Here is a 14,573-nt window from a genome sequence, read left to right on the forward strand (position 1 = left end):
AATACCATATTTTTAGTTAAAAAATAACCCATTCTTCAAAACAAACCAAAAAAAATGTAATGAGAAGAGCAGTTTTGTTCTACTTTGCTCTTTGAATCTCTTTGATATCTTTATAGAAGCTTAATAGAATACAGCTGCATTCCCACATCTGCTTCTGCATTCAATCCATTGCAATATGGTTGTTTTGACTGAAGTGTATGAAAACAATCTGGCCTCACATAGATATGTAGGTGAAAAAGGGAGGAGTATTTCAAGAGCCTTTTCAGATAACTGTGGATACTTTTCCTTTGATACTACGCCAAAACTTGACAAGTAGTAGTTTCCTAAAGCTTAGTGGCAATGTGGACTCTGTCACCATATCAGTGAAGTTTTTGAATTCTGTTACATTAAAATCCATTCATCTCTCTAGCACTGTAAATGTGTCTTACATCTATGCATGATTTTATAATATCTTGCATTGGTCATTTGGAAAATATTGGTTTACTTAGTTATGAAGATCTTCCAAATAGTACATTTCATTATACAATACCAGAAAAAAAATCACATTTGTTAATATCACCACTGATCTCATCAGAAAAGCCTCTATGTATCAGGAAGCTGTCAAGCTCACAGTGTGCATACAAATTTTCCAAAATTCTAATTTTTGCTTGAAAGCTAGATTTTTGTCATTGGCAACAATTAATGTCAATTGTTTACCTTGAAATGACAGGCTCACTTTGTTCATTTTTGAGAAATCAAATGCCCAACTCCAGATAACCACAGCTTGCCTATAAGCCATAAAAATCATGTTTCATGAAAAAAGTGTCTAGTTCAGCTAGCAACTCCCAACAACGGCACAAATGTTTTACCTCAGAACAACCATTGTACTTAAGTATATAGTAGAATTGTTTATGAGTACTTCCTATTTTATTGAAAAAATGTATCTCAAGGATCAATATTTAGTAAAATTAATAACATTTACTGGACATTATTAAGTTTAATGGCAATTTTCTTAATGAAAGTCTATTGTTGTTACTACCTTGATTTGTGCCAAGGAGCCCACAGTTCCACCCACTTGCTCTCTTGCACCCTTGGTGTAAAAAGCAGACCAGTGGAAAAAACACTGGTGAGGGGCTTCCCTGGTGGCGCAGTGGTTGAGAGTCCGCCTGCCGATGCAGAGGACACGGGTTCGTGCCCCGGTCCGGGAGGATCCCACGTGCTGCGGAGCGGCTGGGCCCGTGAGCCATGGCCTCTGAGCCTGCGCATCCGGAGCCTGTGCTCCGCCGCAAAAAAAAAAAAAAAAAAACAAAAAAACAAAACACTGGTGAGAAGTGATATTATTATGAATATAGGTTAAACCTCATGAAACTTCTGAAGACTATCAGGGCCCTCACCTCCAGGTTCAGTGGACCATACTTTGAGACCCACTGACCAAAATCACAACCTTAAGAGGAGGAGATTGTTTACAGAAGATGCTGAAGTAGCCTCAGTTAGCACAGGGGCATATTCTGTATGGGGAAACTTGAAAGAATGCTAGAGAGCTCCTGGGGTTCTCTCTGGTAGTATCAGGAGTCCAGAAGTTGTGTTTAATATTTCAAAAAGCCTATTGGAAGGTGAAAGGAGGATAAAAATATATCACAGGAATAAAGATTCATTTATACACTGTGTGACCTGCAGAAAAAAAAACAAAAACAAAAACCATTCATTATATGCAGCCAAAATGAGGGGTGATTTTTTCAAATTACATATTACAATATCTCACTCCAAAGAATAATGTTGCAATCTGGCTTTTAGGGCATGAACACAGTCAGTTTTCATCATTAACTCATACCACAGAAAGCATTAAATCAATTGTGGCCTCAGAAGAGAACAACACAGAATTTTCCAAGGAACAAAAACAGAATAGTGCCTCAGGGAAACTCTCCACACAGGAAGAGCCAGCCAGACAGCTGCTGACCGTTTTTTCCTTTAGAAATTGCCTGCTCATTGGGCATTGCTCATTTTCTTCTCCTGCCACGCCCAACCTCTGGAATACACACTTCCTCTTCTGCAGCTGAAGCCCAGACAAAAGCTTCTCTCCTCGGCTTCCTTTAGTACACTTTTTCAATAGGAAATTTACTAAAAGCTCAACAAGAAACAACACACAAACAGCGTAAAATGGGCAGGCTTCCTATCAGAGCTCTGCCCAGATCTCCTGGGATCCCTTTCAAAGAAAGCCTAAAATCACACTCCTCCGACATCTGCAACCTCCGACCTGCTGCTGCTAGTTGAAGCCTGAAGGCCAAATGTACTCCACATTTGGCCTTCATCTCTTTGACTTAAAGCTTGCACTCCTACTGACTGTCCTTAAGAAGTGAGAACAGTAATACTTTGAGGTATTTTCAGCTTACTTAATCCCTGGGAGAAGACAAATTTTGAAAGGATAGTTCCTGAGGGAGCAGGTGAAATCTAACTAAGAAATGTTCTAACTGGACAGAGAACTGACCATGGCAAGGAAGGGGATGGCCAAGGAGGTTGTGAGTAGCTCTTGCACATCACCTTTGACTTGAGAGGGCTTCGAGTGTCTGTGGATGATCTCAGACAACCTGCTCAGGTGGATGGAATAGAGGGAGGTCTGTTGTGTGGTTACTGCTGGTGTCTCCACTTCCTGCCCTCACATAGCATCCTTGTTATTTTATATTCCCATAGAACAGAGCCTACTCGACCCCTTCCTTCCCAGAAGAGTAGACCCCAGAAGAAGGAGGGACGATTCAGCATGCTCAATCAAATCTTCTGCAGGAACAAAAAAGAAGAGCAGAGGGCCTATCAGAAAGATCACTGCAGGGACTGGCACAGGGCGGAGCCCACCTCGGAAGTTGATGACATCATCACCACCTTTGACAGCAACATGGATACCAACTGCCAAGAACAGCCCGGTGATCAGGTGGCTATGGTTGACTTTAAGAAGAGGACCTCAGAGAATTCAAAATATCACTTGCCAGAAAAGAAGCCTCTGGCCCATAAAGGACTTCCGCCAATCAGAACGCAGAGTCTCCCACCCATCACCCTAGGCCATAACTTCCTGACAGCCTCCCAGGGGGCCACTTCCCATGCTGGCCTGAGCTCTGGTACTCATCATGCTGCCCAGCAATCTCAGAAAAGCCGAAGTGAGCAGGATTTATTGAACAACAGAACTGGCTGCCAGGTATTGCTGGATAACCAGGTGTTCTATAAAGCTTGGACTGTGTCTTCTTCTGATAAGCTGCTAGACAGGTTGCTTACCGGCAGATCCAGTCACCAGGAGGTGTCAGGGCCGCCACATCTTCCTCATCTACATAATCCTTCATCAGGTAATGTCCCTGCTTCCTTCTTTCTCATTTCTGACAGATTCTATACAAGAAATGTGTTGTGTAGTCCTGGGTTAGGAACTGGAGTGACAGTAGGTGGCCTAGAGGACAGGGGCAGAATGGAAATGGGTGATTAGGCTACCTTTTTCCCTTGAGTGTACTGGCTTCAGGATTTCCAGGCTATGGAAACAGTCTGCTTTTCCACCTCGAGAGCAATCATCAAGTAAAAGTATGTGCCTTCTCATCTTATCTCATCGTAGCAGATATGTGTGGTGACTGGCAGATTAGAGCAGGAATATTACTATTTCCGCTAGCAAGTATTCTTAAGCAGGGATACTTGGCAATATCACCTACGAGGGGTTGATTTGTTTGTGTGATTGATTGTTTTTAAATCATGTGTTCGATGACCACTCCAGGACTACTGAACCAAGATCTTGGTGAGGCAAAAGGGAAAATGGCAATGCCTTCTATGTATACGTGTAGAAAGAGAACACATTCACACATGTGTGGCTCAGGTCTCCATACACACCAAAGGGTCACGTGGCAATTCTCCCTCCTGCCTCTTGCCCCAGCTACCGAGCACCCCTCATCCAAAGCTATGTTATTAATTTTTTGTTTACCTTCCAGAGATATTTTATACATATTTAAATATATATGTATATATACATTTTAAATAAGTGTATCACACTAAAGAATCTATATTTTTATACACATGCAAGCAATATATACGTACCTATTTTCCCATTTAACATTTGTGTTAAACAAATGTATCACACTAAAATTTTTATTTCTTTGTTAACGGCCCCCAGGTGATTCTGATGTATACCAGAGACTAAGAACTATCGTTCTAAAGCAGAGGCTGCAAAACAACTTCCAAAATCAGTTCATTACTAATGCAGTAATCAAGTGAATTAATGACTAGTTTTTAAAAATCATGAAGTTTGACATAAAAATTCAAAACTCCAGCTTCTCTTGAGAAGTTGAAAAGTCTGGCAACACTGAACCCAAATTTCACTTGGCAGTAACTGCCTGGATCTGAGTAACCACTATCCCCATCGACATCACTTGGACATCACTGTCCCCAGTTCAACCCAGTCTGCACCACTCTCCTGTATCTGTCCGTGGAGTGTCAGTTGTTCTTTATCAACAAGTTTCTGTTGTTGTTTTTCTTATAGTAGGGTTAAGAGGAAAAATGATATATTGCTTGAACCATGTTTATTTCAGAAGTAGAAAAATGAAAGCCCAAGGGGCCTATGTATATTTTAAGAAGTAGAGGAGCACAGTATATCTTTGGAAATAAGGAATATTCCTTCCCGTTTAATATGCAGCATGAGTCTGGCTCTCCTCACTCATCTTCATGTGCCTGATGCCTGAAACCCGTGAGGTAGAGTATGGCTTCCCTCATACATATTTATATGTTTTTAAGCACAGGATAGATAGGAATAAACACATGAAGGCTATTTCCTGAGAAAAACTTCCCTCAAGATTTTACTTCCTCCACTAAGCACTGAAGCGTGGGTGGTTTTTCCTTGTGTTCTGCAGAAGGGTGAGGAAGAAAACATATTGATCTGCTGTCTTTGACACTTTGGTGGCCTCCAGGGCCTTGACTCAGCCTGCTTTCTGGAGTTAGTCCTGTCTTGGCTAATATCTTCTTTTTGAAAATTTTTTGAAATTTGTGAAAGTCTTGTTCTTTTTCTGTTCCCAGGACAGCCTTGGGCTGTCTTTTCTATATCAGTTAGGATTGGGTTCATCTGCCTGTAACAGAAATCCAAAGTAACAGTGGCTTAAACAGCATAGAAGTTTATTGCTCTCATATGAAAGTAGTCGAAGGTGATGGTTCCCAGGTGCTTGGGGAATCCATGATCACCAGAGACCCAGGCTCCTTCCATCTGTATGCTCTACAACTTAACCTATGCCTTTCATCCTTTGCATCACTGCACATTTCATAATGTCTGACAGAGCAGGAGGAAGGAAGGGGGGTGGGGCGGAAATGGATGTCCGCCAGCTGAATTAGCTCCCATTAGTAAGTTATCTCCCATAAATTCCACAGTCTGCTTCCATTTCGTTGGCCAGAACTTTAGTCACATGATCATGCCTATCTGCACGGGAGACTGGGAATCGGATCCTTTTAACTGGGCACATGACCGTCCCTCCAAAATTGGATTTTTGTTTCTAGGAGGAAAAAGAGAATAGATATTGGATAGAGAGCTAGTAGATTCTGTCACATGTGCCATCTAAAACCTTCTATATTATTTAAAATAAAAAGAAATTCAATAAATTGGTTTGAGGATTTGTTTCACTTTTCCAATGAAGTAACTTGAAAAGTCCTATGGGGCAGAAAAGGAGAAGCAGAATTCTCCAAGGGAATGTCAAATAATTAGCCATGCCTGTACCAAAGCATTTATTTTTTCAACCAATTTTTTTTTTTTTGTAGATGTTGGGGGTAGGAGTTTATTAATTAATTTATTTATTTTTGCTGTGTTGCGTCTTTGTTTCTGTGCGAGGGCTTTCTCTAGTTGTGGCAAGCGGGGGCCACTCTTCATTGCGGTGTGCGGGCCTCTCACTATTGCGGCCTCTCTTATTGTGGAGCACAGGCTCCAGACGTGTAGGCTCAGTAGTTGTGGCTCACGGGCCTAGTTGCTCCGCGGCATGTGGGATCCTCCCAGACCAGGGCTCGAACCCGTGTCCCCTGCATTAGCAGGCAGATTCTCAACCACTGCGCCACCAGGGAAGCCCCAACAACCAATGTTTTTGAATGCTGATAATAACTAGGAGCCATCCTAGGTAACTGAGTCATGACAAGATAAACTCCCAAGAATCTTCAGCCTATAAATGGACTTTAAGGTACATGGATTATACAACTCACTTTAAATTGATTTTCTTCTCATGTTTAGATACAAAATCATAAGTTTTAAACGGAAAGGACCTTAGTTCTTTCACTCATTCTTTAATGGATAATGTCTTTAAAGGATAATGTCTATTATCCTGATTTATGAAGAGGCAGCACATCCAGCAGTTAAGAAAGGGATTTTTTTTTTTTTTTTTTTTTTTTTTTTGGCTGCACCACACGGCTTATGGGATTTAGTTCCCTGACCAGGAATCAAACCTGGGACCATGGCAGTGAAAGAGCCAGCTTCTAACCACTGGAACTAACAGGGAATTGCCCCAAGAGAGGGATTCTAAAGTCACACTATCTGGGTTCAAATTCTGACTCTCTCATTTACTTGCTCTCTCATTTACTGAATCTCTCTGAGCTGTTGTTTCTTCATGTCAAAAATGGGAGGAAATACCTAACATGTAGGGCTGTGAGTTGCTGTTAAGATTAAACAAATTGATGCATATAAAATACTTAGAACAGTGATTGAGCATAGTACTATACACACATACACATTTGTGGGGTTTTTTTTTTTTTTTTAGCTATGTGCCAGGCCCTATGCTAAGCGCTATGCCTTAGAGACAAGCTACAGATGACCTTTGTTTAAAAGATGATGACCTTTAAGTAAATGTGCTAGTCAGCTGCCTTTTTGCTCTCAGATCTAGTCTCTTCCCTCCAGCTCTACTTTGTATCTCAGGAAACTACACTTCTCAGGCTCCCTTGCAGCTGCTTCCAGGTACTTTTGGCCAAGTACCAAGAGGCACTGGCAATAGAGTAAGAGCAGGAGAAAGAGGAAAACAAGTGTAGTTCTACACAGTGTCCCTCTGCTTCCTATGGATTCTCCAACAGGGCTTCCAATTCCTCCCACTTCCTCCACAAAGCCCCTCACTCTGTGGTTCTGGCTCCCACTAGCTTCTGAGCCTTGGTGATACCAACTCTTCCCCTTATCACTCCAGCCTAGAAGTGGTTGCATCTTCCTGCTGTGGTTAATCCTGTGGTAATTCCTGTGGTTAATCTCTGGATTGTCCTTCTACCCTGTCCTCTGGCTTCTCACCTTTTCCACCAACCAGTATAACCACCTTTCTGTATGAAATTCCCTCTGTTTCAAGGCCTAAAGAAGTCTCTATTTTCCTGAATGAGCCCTGATTGATAAGGCAAGACATGTCATCTCTCTCGGCTACAGTTTTCCTACCCTCTGGATACAGCGTCTGGGACCATTTTGTTTCATGAGGCCCTTTCCAGTTATAATTTACATGGCCTAGAATCTGCTCAGTCTTACAACTAATTGTTCTGAATATGTCACTAAGGACATATTCAGAACTTGAACCCAGACCTCCTAAATAGGAAGTTATCCCATGGCAATGTACATATTTCTCTCTTTAAGTCTCAAAGTCCAGTTTGTTAGAATGCTTACCAAATTACCTACAATGTGATTTTCGTAGAAATTACACTGTACTCCCCAAAATAAAAAGATTTCTCTCTGCCTTATAGATTTTATTTTTGTGAATATTTTTTAACCCAATTTGAGGTGGTGTTTTTAGAACTGCTGAAGCTTCCAGAGTACAGTTGGGAGGGTTCACTTAAGGGGTTCAAGTTGTTAGTCTAGGCAGGTTGAAACTCAGTAGATTTCTACACTGAGCTCCCATACTTGATTTGAAACCTAAAGTAGCAAAGCATTTGGATACTATAAATCATACCACAGCACCACTGGCTTGAACTTGGATGGCCCCTTTACTTTGGATTTTCTCTTTTCCCACCCTGGGTTTAGTAGAAATAATATGGGCTAGCAGTGATTGCTACCGTTTGAATTCCAGGCAGCTAATGTCCTGTGCTTACATCAGCAGCCCTGAACATTTAGCTCTAATGATTATTGCTTAACATTTATTGAGACCTGTCACTGGGCTAGATGGAGAGAGATGCGGGATGAGGCACTTAACTTAATGAGGGAATTTGGAGCACATCAGCTTAATTCATTGAGAGCAGCTTTCAGAGAAGATTGAACAGAAAGCTCTGTGGTGTTTGCTACCAGCCTGGTTATTTGCAGGCTATCACAAGGAAGCTAACAAAGTGTTTGCTTCCTTTCTCCCTCAAGAGAGAACTTTCTTCTCCAGAATTTTCTAGAGTATCCCCCCAACAACGCACTCTCCTCCTCAGGTCTGATAGTAGGTAGGTCTGATGCTGTGACCACCTCTGTTTAAACCCATCAGAAGCTTTGCATCTTAACAGGACGAAGGCCAGATTCTTTAGCTGGCAAACAAAGTCCTCCCAACATGGCCTGGCCTCACTTCCCATTCTCAACTTTTGCACCTCCCGTCTCAAATCCTTTCCTCCCACCCCCCATCCCCTTGAACAGTTCCATGAATATCTCTCAGTTCCTATACAACTACATACCTTTTTACTCTATGACGTCTTTGCCCATGTTATTTTTATCCACTGTGTGCTTGACAGATTCCTACAATCTTTTAAGAACCAGCCTAAAACTTGCCTCCTATGTAGAAGTTACCCTGACTGCTGTAGGAGGTGTGACCCATTTTTACTATCCATCATAAAGGAATATCTCTGCCTTATTAAGCCTCCTCTGGGGCAGTGAACCACATACTTCCCCTTCAACAGCACTGCTGGAGAGGAATTTTTATCCCCATTTTAGAGATGAAGAAATCGAGGAGTAGAGTGGTTAGCCCACCGGCCTAAGGTCACAGAGCTTGCTAGGAAGTAGCAGAGCAGATTTTCAAGCGAGGTCTATGGGATTCAAGACACACTGACCTCTGATACCCTCACAGCACTACTCATGGCCTTCAAAAGTACAACTTTACCTGTCTCTCTTCCCATCAGCCCCTCCTGAACACCTTGCCTTCTGTTTGTACTCCAGGCTCTGGAATACAGTGAGTTTGCAATAGATGAGTGCTGAATTATTATTAATCTTCATTCACTTCTGTTTCCTCATTTAATGATGAAAACGTTTCCTGCCTTTTTATTCTAAGACAGTGGTCCTCAACCCTGTCCCCACAGGCTGGACACTCCCTGAAGGTGCCTACAGCACAGATCAGAGAACTTTGGACTATGCACATTCTGCCTTGTCCTTCAAAACTGAGCAAAATGCCAGTGTGGAAAAAAGTTTAACTCTCCTCCCACCTCCTCCCAAATCACTGCTGAAGTCCTTCTCTGCCACTTCTCCCATCCTATCAATATTGCTTTGGCCCCTAAGGAGGCAGGATAGTGTGGATTTTAGGTCCAGAGCCTGGGTGACACTTCCCATCATGTGATCTTGCAGACGATTTAGAACTTCTCCAAGCCACAGTGTCCTCCTTTGTAAAATGGGGATGATAATAGTCTCTATCTCACAAGGGAAGGTGATTGTTAGGATTAAATGAGACTATGCCTACAGCAGCTAGTCTAGCCCTTGACAGTAGTAAGTGCTCAATATGCATCATCCATAATGATCATTATCTCATTTTTGGGTTTGCAAAGTTCTGCTCAAGTGTTCATGGATGAATAATCAGGTATGAGCTGATACGAGTTTTATTGTAATTCTACTTAGGAATGTTTTCTTTTAAATAATGGCTTGTGAGGTTATTTAACCTTCAGAGTTCAAAGGAATAAAAATATAATGGCAAAATGTCCACCAAGGAGACTAGAAATTTTGCTTACTATTCATCAAATGACATCAAATGACACTGCTCAGATGACTGCCCCTGCAAATCTACCACTGGACTCACCGAAGCAGATGGGAGGTGGATCATGGCTAATGCTTTTTTTCCCCTGTTCTAAGGACTGCTTTACCCAAACGGAAGACTTAAACCCTATGAGTGTTGCTGTAGTGATTCTGGTTCCTACTAGACTACTAAACAAAAAGATCAAATGAATACGTGCCCCACTGTCCAGGAGATCATGTTAAACATGCCACAGAATAACACTGTAATAATTGCTAATGTTTATTGTTTACTCTATAAGCTAAATGCTTTACCTTTGTTCTCCTAATCTTTATGACAACTGAAAAAGGCAGATAAAATTATTTTCAGCATTTTACAAATGTGAGGAAATTAAGATTTAGAGACAGAACATCACTTGCCCAAGTTGGGAATTAAGCCTAATCCTGTCTGACCCCAGAGCCCAAACTCCTATTTATTATACCATTTGGTCAACTTGTTAAATGGACTTAACTTTTGTGTAGTCCCTTCTATTTTCAGGTGTTTGGAACATCCATCTCTTGTAATCAGTCATGTGCTAATAAATGTTTAATAGGTGGCTCTTCAGAGAAAAATCAGTACTTGCTGATTTCCCTGATGTAAATATTCCCACCATGGCTGATGTCAAGCCACCAAGTATGATGTAAACCAGCTCACAAAATTCCTGAAAATTTAAGAGCTGTTATGCATAGCTCCAGCATAACTCTACTGGTCATCTAAATTAGATCATCCAGATCTCCCAAGTGCTTTCACTCAGCTCCCATCTTCTAGATCAGTGTGTCTCAATCCTGGATTCACAACAGAATCACCTGGGAGCTGACAAAACTCTGGCATCCTATCCCAGCCCCAGAGATACTCATTTATTTGGTGTGGTGTTTAGCCAGGGTAGCATCTTTTTTTAACTCCTCAGATAATTTCTCTGTGCAGCCAGGAGTAAGAAACACAGCTCTAGAAGAATATATCCTACTCATCACCCACTCATTCAACCCAGATTGACCAATATGTGATACACTAATACCCTATGTTATTTTTCAAACTTTTAAGTTTTGTAGAGTGCATGGCCAACTGTGCTTGTTTATAAAATTGTATTTAAATAGTTTACTCCAGAAATGATTTCTGATACCTTTTCCTTTCATTTAAACAGTGACTGGCATGTGATAGAAACTGAATATGGTAGAGCTATTAGTATTTTGTTGTTGTTGTTAACATCATAAATTTCATGATCTATAACAACCTTTATGATTCTTTTATCCATTGGATTTTATAATTTGCCCTTGGTTGAGTCTCATATGATTGATGCAAATATGTTTGTCCCCAGGACAAAATTTTCAGCACCTCTCCCCAAACAGACCTAAAATCTGGGATCTTCCTTTCACCCGGAACAACCTGGCTCCCCTACCAGACCAAAAATGTAAGTATTTTGAATTTTCCTCAGCTTCCTTTGCAAAGGTTAACACTGTTAACACGTCTAGACAGGGCTAAATGTTATTTTGGTTTACTTTCATTTTTTTCAAGAGAACATCAGGCGCCCAACCCTGTACATTACAGGAAAATAAAATAGAGACAGTCTTCAAAGCTTCATCCAACCTGGTAATGCTTGTTTAAAAATAAACTCCCTCCCTTGAGGAATTTTTGTGTTTGGACTATAAAAACAATTACAGACGTTTATTTTGCTATGTACTATTTAATGTCTTTAATGCTTTAAAAATTCTTCTCTTAAGACTGGCTTCCTGACATTTACCTGTCTGGAAAAATTTAAAAATTAAATTTAAAAATTCTTCTCTTAAGACTGGCTTTAAAAATTCTTTTAAAATTCTTCTCTTAAGACTGGCTTCCTGACATTGTTTTCCTTACTATGGTGGACAGATAGAAATGTGTCTTACCTCTGCACTCACAGGCTAATGCATTCCTAAGCAGAAAGGAATAATCAAGTAGATGCTGTTCATCAGTTTTACTGTTAGCGTTATTTTATGCAAAACTTCTCACAATATAAACTGTTAATATATTCTATTCACCAAGTGATCAAGTTTGCCTGTGCCTAAGTATTATCTGGGGTCCTTGTTATAAAGGGGATTCCTGAGCCCCATGCCTAGAAATTTGGAGATTGTAAATCCTTATATCTGTACTCTGAGGCAGTAGAGATGAGAAAACTGAGTTCAGAGAGGTCACATAACTTGCCCGATATTTAGGTAGTAAGTAGCAGAGCCAGAAGCAGAATTACAGGATACCGAGTCAGCTGTCACATGAAACAGGTGATACTTATTGGATTTTTTTTTTTTTTTGGCTGCATTGGGTCTTCGTTGCTGCGCTCGGGCTTTTTCTCTGGTTGCAGCGAGCGGGGGCTACTCTTCATTGTGGTGCACGGGCTTCTCATTGCAGTGGCTTCTCTTGTTGCGGAGCATGGGCTGTCGGCACGTGGGCTTCACTAGTTGTGGCACGTGAGCTCAGTAGTTGTGGCTCGCGGGCTCTAGAGCGCAGGCTCAGCAGCTGTGGCTCACGGGCCCAGTTGCTCCGCAGCATGTGGGATCCTCCCAGACCAAGGCTCGAACCCATGTCCCCTGCATTGGCAGACGGACTCTCAACCACTGCACCACCAGGAAAGCCCCTACTCACTGGATTTTAATTTCCTCCCTTCCTGTTCTTCCTATCCCAACCCACTCTTTTATAACATGTACTCAAGCACTTGTGTGCACATACACACACACACACACACACTCTCTCTCTCTCTCTCTCTCTCTCTCCCCACATCTTCTTAATTGCAGAGGTTAGATGATTTAGAAGCTGCCCTATTTAAGACAAGTTCCTTAACCTTTCTGTACTTCAGTTTCTTCACTTAGCTTATAAGAGTAGTTCAACCTGATAAGACTGTTGAGAGGATTAAATGAGATAATGTACATAAAACTCTTTGCAGCTGTTTGCACAGAGTAAATATCCAATATATTTTTTATGCCCCAGGCTACAGTTCAGATGGGACAAAGCAAGAGTTCTAGAACCCTTTAGGTACAACCCTGTCTTCTTTCAGATAAGGGAAGGGAGAGGTAGAGATTTGTCCAAGGTCACACACAGAGTTAGTAGCACAGACCAAGATCTCTGCCTTGACAGATTATTTCCTTTGCCCTTACTAATTTGTCTAAAGGGAGAGTTTTGGATGGTGTGAATTCAATCATTGAATGAAATTCAAGTCTGACCTTGTCTTTAAGCAGAAATGTAGTCACAAAGACATCTGATTGTTTTTGTAGTCACAAAAACATCTAACACTCATCTAAATGTAGTCACAAAGACATCTAACACTCAGCCTTGAATCCTGGTGTGGCTTGGGGAAGCCAAAGTAATGGGATTTTCTTTGGCAGAACCCAGGGGCTTTGCTTTTCACAATTAAATTTAAGGAAACGGGAAGATAAAGATCTTTGATCAACTGTAGGTCTATGAAAACGAAGTGGAAAGGTACAGTGCTTTTCCTAAAAGAAACCTGAGAGCCTTTTGACTTTTGCATAAAAGCACAGTACAAACGTCTTGGGGCTTATTTAGAGCCTTGTGCTGACCTGGCCATCAAGGGCTACACCACCCTAGGAAAAGAAGGCTCTGCTAGGCACGAACAGCCTGATCATGTTTTGATCAAACTTGGCCCCACCTTGTATTTGTGCATATTTGGCATCCCTGGCTACATGTGGTAAGCCTGAATAGATAGATAGATATGGCTTTCTCCTGCAGTTTAGCTCTCCCCAAGAAAAGCTTCTTAGAAGAGCCTCCATTCCTTCAGAAATAACACAGTTCTACTGCCATCATTCCTTGTGAGACTCTGAGAGATGCAAACCTTGAAAGTTTTTCATTCTATTCTTTCCTCCCAGTTCTATCTGGAGAACCTCTATGGACAAACCGAGTGCTGCCTGCTATTCCAAGCCAGCGGGGACACAGCCCACCAGCTGAAGAGAATGAAAACTCTGCCAGTTCCACCAATGATGAAAATTAATCAGTGACTGTGGGTCACTGATTGTAAAAATATAGATTATATATATTTTCAGCTGTCAAAGGATAAGATCACTTTGTAAGAACAAAGACTAATTTAGTAAATTGCATTCTATAAGCCATTCATGGTTTTACAACTCAAAATTCTTTGTTCCAAATAAGCACTTAGAATCTTTGTGCATATATTGTGAGTTTCCATGACCTCTACATGCCAAAATAAAAAGTCACAACATGTTATCATCAGGGAAACTTAGCTGTGTTTGCTGGCATGTTTGCTGGTTTTTTTGAATGATTTTATGTTTTTTAAAAATGTATGCTTTGCTGAATAAAAAAGAAAGCACATTCCATACATGTTTTTACATTTATTGCAATTCTACTTTGGACTAACAAAACCTAATTAAAATTAAATTAGTAAATTTCTTTAATCAGTCAGTGTTTATGGCTTTTAAGTGTATAATCATCTGCAAAGTATTTTCTAACATTGTTAACTCCTGGCTAGAGCCCAAATCACTTAACAATGTTTATGTATCTTCTTTGTTATTTGATTATTTCCACCTATTGTCACTTTCAGATATGATTGATTGTTCTGATACTGAGAAGATCATGTGAGTTGGAAAGGTCTACATCCTGCCCTAACAGAATGAAATAGACATTCCTCATACATTCCTCAAATACTCTACATATTTAATCATTCTTTTTTCTGTTTCAAAATAAAGGTCTCTGCCTACTCAAGACATTCCC

At 40.9% G+C, this 14,573-nt stretch overlaps 1 protein-coding gene across 1 annotated transcript in view; it reads left to right on the forward strand.

Annotated features, from left to right (window-relative positions):
* The window catches only part of ANKRD55 (ankyrin repeat domain 55), a gene marked incomplete at both ends in the record, with an annotated part of 101,120 nt that extends 87,284 nt beyond the window's left edge, over positions 1–13,836 (forward strand). Inside the window, 3 exons of the mRNA XM_082836799.1 lie at positions 2,668–3,308; positions 11,185–11,277; positions 13,715–13,836. Of these exons, the coding sequence (XP_082692925.1) occupies positions 2,668–3,308; positions 11,185–11,277; positions 13,715–13,836 (856 nt within the window). The remainder of the gene's footprint in view (positions 1–2,667; positions 3,309–11,184; positions 11,278–13,714) is intronic.
* Positions 13,837–14,573: the final 737 nt, after the last annotated feature.

This window comes from Leucopleurus acutus (assembly GCF_964270905.1).
Source record: "Leucopleurus acutus genome assembly, chromosome: 3".
Classification (NCBI taxonomy): Eukaryota; Metazoa; Chordata; class Mammalia; order Artiodactyla; family Delphinidae; genus Leucopleurus; species Leucopleurus acutus.